Source organism: Megascapheus bottae, chromosome 20 (genome assembly GCF_031878675.1).
Source record: "Megascapheus bottae isolate mThoBot1 chromosome 20, mThoBot2.hap1, whole genome shotgun sequence".
In the NCBI taxonomy this organism is placed as follows: domain Eukaryota; kingdom Metazoa; phylum Chordata; class Mammalia; order Rodentia; family Geomyidae; genus Megascapheus; species Megascapheus bottae.
Window position 1 is genome coordinate 16,688,433 of NC_143528.1, and position 15,251 is coordinate 16,703,683.

Sequence of the window (15,251 nt, forward strand, 5' to 3'; positions counted from 1 at the left end):
TGGTAGAGTGCTTGCCTAGCATGCACAAAGGGCCGGGTTCGATTCCTTGGTACCACATACATACAAAAAAAAAAAAAAAAAAGGCGGAGTGGTGCTGAGGCTCCAGTGGTAGAGCTCTAGCCGTGAGAAAGTCCAAGGACAGTGCTCAGGCTCTGGGCTCAAGCCCAGGAATGGCAAAAAACAAAAAAAACAACAACAAAAAACACATTTTCGGTGACTTTCTTCAGATTTTAAATGTAGAAGTAGATGGCAGAGCCTATGCTAATTCAAGTCTCTTAACTTTCTGTATGAGATCTTGTCACTCACTACCAATGAATCATCTCACTTAAAAATTATTGTGTGGCAGGGTGCCAGTGGCTCATGCTTGTAATCCCAGGAGGCTGAGATCTGATTATTGCCAATTAAAATCAGACTGGTCAGGAAAGATTGAGATTCTTATCTCCAAATTGGAAGTGGAACTTGAGTTCATGTGGTAGAACAGTGCACTTGTGCATGGCAGCACCAAACAAAGACGGCTATGCACATACAACACTCATTCTGTGTGTGTGTGTGTGTGTCTGTCTCTGTGTCTCTCTGTCTCTGTCTCTCTCTCTCTGTTGGTTGTGGGGCTTGGACTCTGGGCCTGGGCATTGTCCCACTCTACCCCTTAAGCCACAACGCCACTTCGGGTTTTCTAGGGGTTAGGTGGAGATAAGAGTCTCACAGACTTCAGTGCCTGGGCTGGCATTGAACTGCAATCCTCAGATCTCAGCCTCCAGAGTAGTTAGGATTACAGGCATAAGCCACCTAGCCCAGCTTCTCTCTCATCTTTGTGTGAATATGCAAAGTATGCAGTTGGTACCCATGGCTCATGCTGAAATCTAAGGCAATTCAAAGCCAGCCTGGCAATTCCTCAAAAGACTAAACAGAGCTCCCCTGTGACCCAGCAATTCCACTCCTTGGCATTTTCCCAAGTGAGAAACAAGGACATACTAAAGCCATTAGCACAATGATGTTCATTGCAGCACTATTTACCATAGCAAAGATATGGAATCAACCCAGATGCCCCTCAGTAGATGTTTGGATCAAGAAGATGTGGTATTTATACACAATGGAATTCTATGCTGCCATCAGAAAGAATGACATCATCCCATTTGTAAGGAAATGGAAAGACTTGGAAAAAAATCATATTAAGTAAGCTAGACCCAAAGGAACATAGGCTCAATGGTTTCCCTCATTGGTAATGATTAGTACACAGAGGCCTCTCCTAACAGAAGATCACAATAGCTCAAAACCTAGGTACATAAGGTTATATAGGATGAGACTCAATGAAAGGAACTCTAGAATATGGAAACAAGAGCTTTATCTTGTGTAATTGTTGTTCTTAATGTACTATGTTATTTCTCTTCTTTTTTTGCCCTTATGGCTAATCTCGTATTGTTACTGTATCTGACTTTGTTACCTAGTATATTGAATGTAATTTGTTTAGTTGAAATAGGAAAGGGAAGGGGGAAAACAGGATGATGGTGGGGGTAGGGAGAGGAAAATGGGGACAAAAACATGAGAAGGGGTATCAATGTGTGAGAAGTAATGCACCTACTACCTGGTATATGTAACTGTAACCCCTCTATATATTATCCCAACAATTAAAAAAAAAGTCAGCCTGGGCAGAAAAGTCCATGAGACTGGCAGTGATGCTGTGGTTCAAAGTAGTAGAGCACTAGCCTTGACCAAATAAACTCAAGGTCAGTACCCAGGCCTTGAGTCCAAGGCCTAGATTTACAAAAACAAAATCTAGGTGAATAAGAAGTAAAAGTAGGGCCAGGAGTTTGGCCTAGTGGTAGAGTGCTTGCCTAGCATGCACGAAGACCCAGGTTCGATTCCTTGTTACCACATACTTAGAAAAAGCCCTAAGTGGTACTGAGGCTCAAGTGGTAGAGCTCTAGCCTTGAGAAAAATTCAAGGACAGTGCTCAGGCCCTGAGCTTAAGCCCAGGACTGGCAAAAAAAAAAAAAAGAAGTAAAAGTATAGTTAAAATGAAGTATTGAAATTCGACAGTGAATTTATTTACTGATGACAGAGCTGATCACTGTTAGATTTACTTTCCTTAGTAACTATGATGAAGTCTTGTTCTTTGGTTCTGTGGTCAGTGTATATAATCTCGTGAACAAAGCTGCTATTGGCATCAAGTTATCTTTCCTTAGCTATTTCTCCTTGACAAAAGATTTCCCTTCCTGCTACACAGGTGAGCACACACAGCTTTGGGCCAGGCCTACCAGGAGTCCTCTTACCTTGGTAAACAATGCCACCATTGCATTCTCATTATTTCTTATCTGTGAAGTGAAAGAATTTAGCTTAATTGATTACTAAACAATTTACTACGTTTTCCTGGCACTGAAACATACCTGGTAATGAATTCCATTATTATTTTCATACTTACACATAGTTATCATTAGTCTCTATGTATATACACGTTATATGTATACACATAAAATCTTATTCGTGTATATAGGATTCACATATGTGTTCTGTGTATGAAAATAAGATCATTTATAGTTAGCAATCCATTTTTGAGGCATTCAAACTAACTTCCTGGCTGTCCTGCATGTTTTCTGCCCTGCTCCCTTTATCCCTCAAACAAGCAATGTTATTTTAAATACCTGATACAGAAGTTCTGACTAGATTCACCTATGCATCTTTATGAAAATCCCAACAGTGGTTCTGGGTGTCCAAACACATGTGGGTGCTAGCTGCTATGGAAGTGCCTAGAAACCTGAGCTATCATTTGAATACAGAGCCCTAAAGCTAGAGCAAGCCTTAGAGAAGGCTGGAGTTAAAAATCACCTGTTTTACAATGGAAGTGTGAAGACCCAGCGTGCCCACCAGCTGCTGGTACAGGCATCAGAACTCCCACCTATTCCAGGCCATTTGTCTGTCATGGCACCCCTAGAAGAGCATGTGCACACATAAATACAAGACACAGGGATATGATGAAAATCTCATTTATAGCGAACAATTAAAAATGCATAAATCATACAAAAGAAAAAATGTAACAGGAAATACAATGTAAATACCTAAGGGTAAAAGTCTTAACATTTTAATAGCATGTTCATTTCAACTTGCCATATAATTCTTTTTCATTTTTTTTAGGGCTAGACCTCTGGGCCTAGGCTCTGTCTTCAGCTCAATGCTAGCACTCTACCACTTGAGCCACAGTGCCACTTCCGGTTTTCTGGTGGTTAATTGGAGGTAAAAGTCTCACAGGAGCCGGGAGTTTGACCTAGTGGTAGAGTGCTTGCCCAGCATGCACAAAGATACAGGTTCGATTCCTTGGTACCACATATATAGAAAGGCAGGAAGTGGTGCTGTGGTTCAAGTGGTAGGGCATTAGCCTTCAGAAAGCCGAAGAATAGTACTCAGACCCTGAGTTCAAGTACCAGGACTGGCAAAAACAACAACAAAAAAGATCTTTCTCACATTCCCCCCTTCCCATGTGTGTGTTGGTCATGGAGCTTGAACTCGGGGCCTGGGTACTATCTTGAGCTTTTTTGCCCAAAGTTAAAACCATCAAGAAAAGTTTAAGGTATGAAAAATGATGATGAGATTAAATAATGTGGCATCCTTATATTGCAATACCTAGTGAACCCAGGCCCCTGGTGGTCCAGAAACTAGTGATTTACATGAACTTGCTCCATCCTGTGACTCTTCCCCCAGCTTGCTGAGATTCTGGAGAGATGTAGTCTAACTTATTTTGTTCAAGCCTGCCTTCCAAAGAGCCTCAGAGAAGTGCTATGGGCGGGAGCTGACCTAAGGACCTGTAGATCTAGGATGCTGATAGACTAAAGCCCAGTTGCAAGAGACAATTAAAAAACAAAACAAAAACAAAACTTGTGCCTGGCTGGGTGCTGGTCGTTCCCACCCATAATCCTAGCTACTCAGGAGGCTGAGATCTAAGGACTGTAGTTCAAAACCAGCCCATACATGGACTCTTAACTTATTCACCAGAAAACCAAAAGTAGGGCTGTGGATCAAAGTGGTAGAGCAGTAGCCTTGAGCTGAAGAGCTCAGGGACAGTGCCCAGGCTCAGTATTCAAGCTCCACAACTGACAACAAACAAAAACAAAACAACAAAAATCCTGCTTATAAGTGAACCAGCTTCCCTTCCTCATCTTCATGGGTGCTGGTGGACGAGGTCTAAACCTACCACACGGTATGAGTTCTCACCATCAACAAGGAAGTCAAAGGAATGGCCAAGTGGATGCCACACACCATAGGAGCTGCCTTGCCAGTGAGGAAGCTCAAGCATAGCAAACTTCCAGAAATGATGACAAATTGCTCGGTTCTGCCAGCCTCATATCCTTTTTACTGAAGGGAAATAATGGTCTTGGTTCTGAATGTCCTAGGGCAAAACACTCAACTCTTGTCAGCTGACAACTTTCTACAAGTTGCAGTTACCTGTCCTGTCCCTGTCGTGTGGATTCTTCAGGAGCCCCTGCACACCTCTCCACGCTTGTGCCACTGGCCACATTTGGTATATACATAATGCTAAACTGTGTAAATGCACTTTAATAAACACCATCTCTCCTACACTGTGGGACTAATTTGTGTAATAACTTCCTGAGCTCTTCTATGCAGCGACTCAAAGGTATATTGTTTATACATATAAAATTTATGGTATTATAGATGGGTCTTGAGCTCAGGCTCTGGAGATTAATCTACCACTTGAGTTGTTACAGCACTGCTTCCAGCTTTCTTAGTAGTTAATTAGAGATAAGAGTCTCACAGACTGTTCTGACTAGATTGGCTTTGAACTACAATCCTCAAATCTCAGACTCCTGTGTAGCTAGGATTACAGGTGTCAGCCACTGGCACCCAACTATTGTTTATATTTTTAATGTGATGTTCATCACAAGTACAGAAAAGACTGAAGTTCTTTGGTAAATTACAAGTTGTTGTCACTGGTTCCTAATCCCCCAAATTTCCAGTCCCCGTGGAAGCATACAAGTTTTACAGAGGACCAGCCAATGGTTGAACCTCAGTGGGTGGTGGCAGAGCCAGCACCACATCCTAGGGGTCTCCACCACAGGTGGGGGTGTCATATGGAGGATGGCTTGTTCCACTTGTATTTACACAGCACTGTTGTGGACATGCCCACATCCCTGTTCTCACCTCTGCTCTTGTCTGACTTAGAGCAAATCACTGAAACTTCCATTTGTCACTGCCAAGGAAGACTTCAAATGGAACTGGGTTTGTTGAGAAAATGGAATAGGTTCAGTGTTCGAGCCACACCTGTGAGGCCTGGTGCACAGTGTGCACAGGGTCAGTAGGAGCTATCAGAGAGAGGTTACTGGTGAAGGAATATAGACAGGCATGCTTCACTTCCTCTTAAATTATACTATGAAAGCTAGGTAAATTATAGCTCATTCTTTGGATCCACAGTAAATCTTAATTTTGTCAAATACTAAAAAACAAAACTGTCACTGAGGACCAGGGGCTCACACCTATAATCCTAGACACTCGGGAGGCTGAGATCTGAGAATTATAGTTCAAAGCCAGCCTGGGCAGAAAGACTGTAAGACTTTTTTTTTTTAAATGAAACTCATCTCCAATAAACTATTCATAAAAAGCCAGAAGTGGCATTGTGGCTCAAGTGGTAGAATGCTAGCCTTGAGCTCAGAGAGGCTTGGGGACAGAGCCCAGGTCCTGACTTCAAGTCCTAGAACTGGAAAAATTAAAAACAAAACAAAACAAAAGTCCAAATAATATCCATAGGAAGTTGTTTTCCTTTGAAATTCAAAATAACTAACCAGATAGAGCCATGACCAACATTTTGGTTTACATCCCCCTAGAATTTTCTTTATATACTAAATGTATGTTTAGCTAGGCATAAGTACTTAAAGTGTTAAAAAGGTTTATAGTATATAAGTTGGTCTACAATTTTTAAATGAGTTAAAATTCAATGCCTGTTATTTACTCTTCCACTCGTCTGTAGAGAATTAGCTTGAAACATCCATCATCTGACTTCTTTGTTATCATCATCGTCAAAGGGCACTACATTAATATATATATTACATAAAAAATCAAGCTTACCTGATTTCATTCTTACAAGAGGGTCACAATCTGAACTTTTTTTTCTGCATTCATCCAATCTTAATACAAAGCTTCTTATAATTCCTTTTTTTTTTTTTTTGGCCAGTCCTGGGTTCAAAGTCAGGGCCTGAGCACTCTCCTTGGACACCTTTTGCTCAAGACTAGCACTCTACACTCTACCACTTGAGCTACAACACCACTTTGAGCTTTTTCTGTGTATGTGGTACCTAGGAATTGAGCTTCATGCATGGTAGGCAAGCACTCTAACACTAGGCCATGCTCCTGGCCCTAATTCCTCCTTTAAAAAAAAAACAACAGTCCTGGAGTTATTGCTCTGTGGAAGGACCAGCTGTTGTCTAGGGGAAATGGCTCCTCAGAACTCCTGCCTCTTAGACTGACACTATTGGGTTAAGAGGTGGTATTAGTCATGTTAAGATTGTGACCCTTTAGTCATTTAATAACCCACTTACATAACACTTGCTATTTAATTCAGATATTATGTACAGCTTGTATTTCTTGATAATAACCCCCACCTTCAAACCAACACATATACACACACCCAGTCAACATGCATGAGTGCTGACTGATATCCCTTCCAACAGCTGCGTACTGCTCATCGCCACACAGCTGAGATGGTGCCAAATAACGTGGACGCAGCTTTTAACATAGGGCATCTACTTCTATCAATTGTGAAAGTTAAGATTAAGTTTGTTACTGAAAAATAATATACTAAGATAAAAAATATTCATCAGAAGTACAAAAACCTTACTTATTAGATAATTAAATGAAAGATAATTCTTGTAAGAATTTAAAAGGAGTGCACTTTCTATTTTCAAGATTGTGTATGTGTGTGTTTGTACACACCCACACTAGTGCTAGGGCTAGAAGTAGGGCCTGGGCACTGTTCCTCACTTTTTCACTCAAGATTGGCATTCTACCTCTTGAGGATACCCCACTTTTGGCTTTTTGGTAAGTGACTGGAGATTAGCCTCTCACAGACTTTCTTCCCTGGGCTGGCTTCAAACCACAATCCTCAGAGCTCAGCCTCCGAGCAGCTAGGATTGCAAGGATGAGCCACTGGTGCCCAGTTTTAAGTTTTGGACATGTATATTAACTAATTCACACAATCTGGAACTTTTTTTGAAGTTAGCAACTTCCTCGATTTTCTTCATAAAAGACTTCCATGCATACTGATCATGTATGAAAGCCAACAGATACTTCTTTACACAGTTTAAGGTATATTTATTGCCCATTAAAAGAAAGACTGAATGTCTATGTCATTCCTTTAGTCAAGTAGTCAATTATATTACTGCAATATAACAGCAAATGGCAATTAGTATATTGTTAGTAGTTAAAATCGGAAGGAAAATACTGACACAAATATGTAGATAAAAGTGAAAAAAATGATTAATATGGGTTATTTATTTTTATATTCCATAGGGCAATGAATTAACCTCAGAGAACTTTGGTTTATTTCAAATAAATAATTCATCATTTGCTTTTCATTGTAAGCCCTACAGTGATTTAACTCCTCATTCTCATCCCCAAATGCCACAGTGAAATGATACTCAGTAAATTCTGGATGACTGCTGTGCTCCACTTAAAAACGTTGCTGGTAAATATGTGCAAAAACCAGTGTGCAATTGTAGGTGTCCTGAGAAGGCCACACACATGACCCAGAAAGAACGGACCTGGAGTCTCACAACCCCTGCATGAGATCAGAAGCTGCTCGAGCCGGTCACGTGAACATCACATCTTCACTTCTCGGAACACATGCGAGGGTGGGCTGGATGTGCACTCACTCACCAGCCTATACAAGGGTCTGGGCAATCCCGCAGGTACGTTTCATAGTGACCGTTGGTAACATCAATCAAGGTGGTAAATACTGTCAACTGAAAGAAAAGTTTTTAAAGAACTTTTTAATTCTAAGGTATCATCTCTGTCTAAAAAATTTGATTTAGAAAGTTATTTAATATTAAACAATTGAATACTAATAAATATATAACAGTGTATTGATATTTTATAATCATATTAATTAAAACATTCAACATCAGTTTTCCCAGGTCAATAATATATTAATAGTTAGGATAGTCTCTGTTTCTTTACAAGGCGTTATTCCTAAGTAACACATTGCCTCACAACCATTAAGATTCACTTAACCCCACTTAATGTGTAACTGGAACTTGTATGAAGCCTAAGAATTACACTGTGTTGAAAGAGGTTACTGTCGGCTCTCCTTCCCCTCGTAGCAGTTCAAACACAAGTGATGAAACTGGAGCTATCAAATCACAAAGCCCACAGACAAACTCACACAAGGGTTGGGCAGAGCATGTGCATCACCTATGTGAGCACACATAAGCCGAGTGTGGCAAACTGAGCAATATGGCAGGTTAGTGAACTAAGGGAAGCTACAGGCAGGAGCTACAGGGTATGTTTTACAGATTGTGAGGCAGAAGTATAATGAGAAAGAAGAGACACAATGCACAAAGACTGTTCGCAAACGCGGTAATCAGAAAGCTGTGTTTTTTAGTTACAGTGTGGGGAAAAGATAAAGGGACACGAGAGGGCCAGGGGAAAGCCTAACCTGTCAACACAGAGCTCCATAAATGGATTTTAGATGGTTTTGTCAAGTTGTAGGTGTTAGTCTAACAGTATAGTATGAGATTCTGACAGAGACAGGGAAGAGGAATACAGTGCTACACTTAACCTAAATACCTTTATTTAGGTAATATTTACTTATATGTAAAGCTTGAAACAACACTGGCTAATTTGGACACTAAGCCATAGCAACTTCTTTATCATATTTTGAGAGTGGTTTGAGCTACACAAAATATTCAGAAATACATCCCTATGTGTGAACATACACATATGTATAGATAAATACCTTGTTGAGAACAGGCTTGGTTGACAGGACATCATATATAGTTGCAAATGACAGATTCTAGGACATAAAAATAGTTTACTTAAGTTAAACATAGCTGTTAGCAGCATCCATCCACACAAATGGGCCATTAGCAACCAGAACATCTTTCAGTCAACTTCCCTAAAGGAATTCCTCCTTATATTTACTGCTAGAAACAACGCTTCTAATGCATTTTCTTTTTCTTCTGTCTCCTTTTCAATTCGGACCTATTATTTAACTAAACTGATGTTATCTGACAGAGTAATAAAAGGGACACTACAGCAAAATTTTGCTGTTAGTGGCTTATCCCTATAATTCTAGATACTTAAGATGCTAAGATCTGAATATCATGATTCAAAACCAACCCAGAAAGCACAGTCCATAAGACTCTTATTTCTAAACTACCAAAAAAGCTGGAAGTGGAGCTATGGCTCAAATGGTAGAGTACTAGTCTTGAGCAAAAAAGCTCAGGGGTAGTACCTAGACCCTGAGTTCAAGAAAATAAAGGCTAGCGGCATGGCTCAAGTGGAAGAGTACCTGGTAATAAGATCAAGGCCCTGAGTTTAAACTCTGGCACTGATGGAAGAAAATGAAACAGCTCCTCTGGAGGCTGAGATCTAAGGATCATGACTCAAAGGCAGCCTTATCTGGAAACATTTATGAGACTCTGATCTCCAATTAATCACCAAAATGCTGGAATTGGAGCTGGAGATTCAGTGGTAGCTTTGAGCAAAAGGGCTGGTTCATAAACAGTGACCAAGGCCTGAGTTCAAGCCCTGGGACTGGAACACACACACGCACACACACATTTTCCAAAAGCAAAAAAAAACAAAAAAACCCCCAAACAAACCCAAAAAACCCAACCTCACAAAGCTGCATCAAGGACTAAGAGATACTGAATAATGTTTTTTTTTGAAGGCCTAAGTTCCTAAAGAAGACAGTTTCTTTTTACATATTACAATGCTAAGTACCTCTTGGGTTGTGCGGTTTAGACACTTCTGTGCAGGAGTTCTGCGGTTATCAAGGAAGAAAGGGCTTTTCCATCGATCATAATTTGTTTGTACCAGATACCATCTACCCTGCTTAGGATTGAGTCTAGATTAAAAAGAGAGAGATTTCTTCTAAGGGTTCATGTCTTAAATCTGTACATATGTCAGTCTGGGCTTTCATTTATACTTTTTCTCCCTAAACAAATATACTTACTCAAATACATCCAAAGAGTCTTTTCTCTCTCTTGTAATCACACAACCTTCCCCAGACTGGTTGCCTCCCAGGATAAAATATGCTGGAGCCAATATCTTAGTTTTAGTCAATGTATTCTTGGCTTCTTTGTAACTATATAATTAAAAGAAAAAATATACATTTAGATGACTTAGAATGCAAATGTCTTAGTTTTGTGGAAACTAAAGTATCTATGGTACATGTTTTTCAAAACCATGGTAAAAAATAGTTCTAACAGGAACAATCTTCCTATATGGCTACTAAGATCTGAGAATCTTGGCAGGTTCCTCATCTGGAGGAGAAAGGAAATGGCCTCAAAAGAAGATCCTCGGGGCTGGGAGTTTGGCCTAGTGCTTGCCTAGCATGCAAGAAGACCGGGGTTCGATTCCTCGGTACCACATACATAGAAAAAGGCTGGAAGTGATGCTGTGATTAAGTGGTAGAGCACTAGCCTTGAGAAAAGTGCTCAGGCCCTGAGTTCAAGCCCCATGACTGGCAAAAAAAAAAAAAAAGAAGAAGATCCTCCTGCCTTATTGTCTGTGCCTGTCCCTCAGCAGAACAAACAATTGTAGTACATAAGAGTTAGGAAATATGGGGCTGGGAAGGTGACTCAGTGGTAGAGTGCTTGCATAGCAAACATGAAGCCCTAGTACTATACAAACAGAAGGAGCTGGAAGTGGTGTTGAAGTTCATGGGGGAGAGCACTAGCCTTGAGCAAAAGCAGCTCAGGGATAGTGCCTTGAGCCTGGGTTCAAGCCCTAGGCCTGGCAAAAATAAATTCAAATGGATTATTTGAAAAATAACTTAATCCTTGGGAAGTATTAAATCATGAATCAAGGCCTATTTGTTCTAAGTCATTTAGATGTGGTGTGAATTGAGGGAGAGGCAGTTTTGCAAATGTAATACTTCTGTACCACAGCAGACTATAAAATGGATATGGCTTTCATAGTAACAATATCTCTAACACTTCTAAATAATTCACTTTATTGGTACAAGAGCATGTAACATACACAAAATATATGAATAAAATTTCCTGTGTGTGTCAAAGATTCACCTAAGAAATTCTGCAACAGTTCCTCTATGGATATTAAGTTGGGGTTTGCATTATGATATGAATAATTTAAAGTAAAAGAAATATTTGATAATAAGGCAATGAATCACTTCACCTTGTACTATTTTCCAGAACCGATCTTGTGATAAACCCTACCCACATGGCATCTTTCCTTCCCAACATCCATTCTAGGACACCTGGAAGAGATCACACATACATGGTGTCACAGGACCTGGGGAGAGTGAGACTTCTGTCAAATACAAACACAGTTCAGCCATCCTCTTGTAAAGACTGTGGACATGTCACCTCTGAACTGACTACTCACCCAGATAACCGCCATCCACACTGAAACGTTCATTTAGTGTAAGACTAAATAGTCCCTGAGAAAAGACAAAGCAACATAGAATCATCAACCATTCATTCTCTTTAAGGCCTTCCCTCTGGACATTACAATGGTATATCAGAACCATAGTAAGAACTCGTTCAAAGCATTTTCCTATCTATAAGTTGGATGGGGTATTACTGTTAACACTGTTTGGACAGGAAACAAAAAGAGAATTCCCGTAGGACTGGCCTATGTGAGCCGAGACCAAGGCTGGATCCTGGATGCGGACTCTCAGGCCCTGACTGCTGCTCACCACTTGTTCCTTATGCAAACCAGACTCAGAAACCATTCATTTCTATGCAGTGATGGAAGTGACAAGATGTACAAGGGGTGGAATGGGGCTTCATATTCTTCTTAGGTCCTCATTTTCTTGAGCTCAACCTTTCACAGGTGCTAAAGGCAGGATACCACACTATAGAAGTATGTAACACTAGGGCTAGGATGTAGTTCAGCGGCAAAGTGGTTGCCTACCAAGTACAACGTCTTGGGTTTGATCTCCAGTAACCCCCGCACCCCCCAAAAAAAGTATGCAACAATAGATTCCTTACTGGCTTGAATCCTGTCAACATGCCCACATAACCAGCAAAGCTTGTAGCCTTGAAAACAGTTTTATTGTTTCTTTGGAAGTCCAAATTCACTGTTACAGGTTTTAGTTCCTCTGTTATGACCCAGGTATTGTTATTTATATTCCACCTAGAAGACAAATTTTGGTGATGTTTAAGAACAGCTGAAGATTGAGAGGAACCTCAGGCATTTTCATAGGAGCTTTACCTGCATAACCACTGGTGATCAAGCCTAAGAAGACCTTTGCACTATCAGGTTTGTTATGGGTAGGCTCTGCCATATCTCAGAATCATTGTGTGTGAAAGGAGGGGTCCTCAACGGAGCCACGTTGAGAGGTGGAGTTTGGAGGAGGGGATTGGACCCTGAGGGCCCTGGCCTCATCATTTGATGAGCTCTTGGGAAGGACAGAAACTTAGAGGAGGGGACCCTGGTGAAAGAGTAGGTCCTGCACTGTATACCTTGCCCCCAGCACCTTGCTCACTGGCTACCATGCCATGAAGTGCGCAGTCTCCTCTCCCAGGTACTTCCACCACAGTATGTCCTGCCTCCCCAGCTTTAGAGGCAGCGGATAACAGGCTGAAACTTCTGGGCCATGAGCCAAAATAAGGCTTTCCTCATCTTAAACTGTTCCCATCAATATTTTTGTCACAGCTATGAGCAGATGACTTATACGAGTATTTTATCTCCTGTTTTCAGATGATAAAAATGAGGCTGAAAAACATTTACGCTCCTTGTATCACATGACTATGTAGATAGCAGGCCATGTTCAACTGTAATCTTTATTACAAACTATTATTTATTTCAGGAAGGTCAAGAAGAGAAATAAGTAATGTATTCATCTGTAACCCTCAAGCATGGTCCTGATTTCTATTTCCTAGATGCAACTTATTAGAATCAAACTTTCATTGAACAGAAAACATGTCTATCTTTCTTGATACTAAGGAATCCAGTCATCTTCATTTATGGCCATACAGGGGACATGGAATTAGACTTTTTTTCATCAAGATAATACAATCTATTATACTTCTTATGGAATAATAATATTAAGTTATGCTTACCCAAGAAACACTCCAAAGTCCATGTTTCTTCCATGTAGAAGATGACCTATTTAGAAGTTAAGCAAAAGAGACATGTGGTCAGAGTTAAAGTAGTACTCAGATTCCCAATCTCAGCTGGACACTCAAGCATCCTGACAGCCTAAGCCTTAATGAGATTAAACCGTAATCATTGCACATCAGCAAAACCCTCAACAGCTGAGGGCAAAATGATCAGGTTAAGACCAGAGCATGATTAAAGGGATGAGGGCCTTTTTGGGGGGGCCAACTTTGACATAGTTCTAGCAGGACACAGATATTTTAGCACCAACTAATATGACTTGGTCATCACTTCCTCCCAGGAATTAAACTTGCAACTGATTTCAAGGATTAGATGTGGGCAAACTTTACACCCAGAATATAGATCAAAAGTCAGGGTAAATTGGGCAAGATATGTGCATTGGACTCTGGAGACAAGCCAGGGTAATGTAGGAATGTGCGATTGCTACACACAGGGCTCACTCACTGTAACATGATGGAAACATATTTGTAATTAGCCTCCAGAAAAACTCATGTCACTGCATGCAGAAGCCATCACGCTTCCCTCCCATCTTCTAAATAAAGCAGATGGCCACAGGCAGACTACGAGCCAAGTAACAATGTCTCTAGTCCCAAAATACTTCTTGCCATTTTCTGCATACTTGAGTTACACGCTGGTAGGAAATGGAGTGGTTGTAAGACTAGTTTTCAGTGCACTCACAAAATTACCAATATATAGAGGTATATGGAACATATACAAAATAAGCCTGCGCATGAAATGGGTTTTTCTGTAGGTGTGTGGTTTTTTTTGTCTGTGTGTACCAGCACTGGAGCTTAACCTTAGGGCATGAGCACTGTATTTGGCTTTTCCACATAAGGTTGGTGCTGTACCACTTGAGCCAGAGCTCTACTTCTGCCTTTTTGGTTGTTAATTCTACTTTTTTTAAAATCCAGGCTTGGGGCTTGAACTCAGGGCCTTGGAACTGCCCTTGGGCTCTCTCAAGGCTAGGGCTCTGCCAACTGAGCCACAGCATCATTTCCTGCCTTTTTTATGTATGTGGTACCCAGGAATCGAGCCTAGGGCTTCATGCGTGCTTAGGGAAGCACTCTACCACTAGGCCATACTCTCAGCCCTCTAATCTCTACTTTTTTTGGGGGGGGGGGTGAGGGAGGGAGTCATGGGACTTGAACCTTGGGCCTGGGTGCTGTCCCTGAGCTCTTTAGCTCAAGGCTAGCACTCTACCACTTGAGCCACAGTGCCATTTTGGTTTTCTGGTTGTTAGTTGGTGATAAGAATCTCACAGACTTTTGTGCCTGGGCTGGCTTTGAACTGTGATGCTCAGATCTCAGCCCCCTAAGTAGCTAGGATTACAGGCATGAGCCACTAGCACCTGGGTCTACTTTCTTTCTTTTTTCCTTTGGTTGTGGGGCTTGGACTCTGGGCCTGGGTGCTGTCCTTAAGCTCTTCAGCTCAAGGCTACTGCCCCACCCTTTGAGACACAGACCCACTTCTCAGTTTTGAATGGTTAATTGGAGATAAGCCTGGGCTGGCTTTGAAACTCGATCCAATCCTCAGATCTCAGCCACCTGAGTATCTAGGATTGCTAAGATTACAGGTATGAGCCACCATGCCAAGCTACCTTTTTTTTTTTTTTTTTTGCCAGTCCTGGGCTTGGGCTCAGGGCCTGAGCACTATCCTTGGGTTTTCTCAAGGCTAGAGCTCAGCACCATTGCTGGCTTTTTTTATGTATGTGGCACTGAGGAATCGAATCCAGGTCTCCGTGCATGCTAGGCAAGTACTCTACCACTAGGCCAAACTCCCGGCCCTTAAATGTACTTTTTAAAAAAGATTTTTCTTTTCTTTTCTTTTTTTTTTTGGCCCCCTTCTCTTTCTGGCCCCGCTCGCTCCGGCCCCGCTCGCTCCGGTCAGGCTCGCTCCCGCACGCTCCTGGCCCCGCTCGCTCCGGCCCCGCTAAGATTTTTCTT

At 41.3% G+C, this 15,251-nt stretch overlaps 1 protein-coding gene across 2 annotated transcripts in view; it reads right to left on the reverse strand.

The window, feature by feature from the left end:
• Positions 1-7,461: 7,461 nt before the first annotated feature.
• Positions 7,462-15,251, reverse strand: part of Asah1 (N-acylsphingosine amidohydrolase 1) — a 28,850-nt gene continuing 21,060 nt past the window's right edge. For both annotated transcript variants that reach the window (XM_090354044.1, XM_090354045.1), the window contains 8 exons: positions 13,251-13,296; positions 12,177-12,321; positions 11,569-11,623; positions 11,359-11,440; positions 10,175-10,306; positions 9,943-10,066; positions 8,954-9,010; positions 7,462-7,961 (listed from right to left, as the gene is read on the reverse strand). In XM_090354044.1, the coding sequence (XP_090210170.1) occupies positions 7,872-7,961; positions 8,954-9,010; positions 9,943-10,066; positions 10,175-10,306; positions 11,359-11,440; positions 11,569-11,623; positions 12,177-12,321; positions 13,251-13,296 (731 nt within the window). In that variant the 3' untranslated portion in view covers positions 7,462-7,871. The remainder of the gene's footprint in view (positions 7,962-8,953; positions 9,011-9,942; positions 10,067-10,174; positions 10,307-11,358; positions 11,441-11,568; positions 11,624-12,176; positions 12,322-13,250; positions 13,297-15,251) is intronic.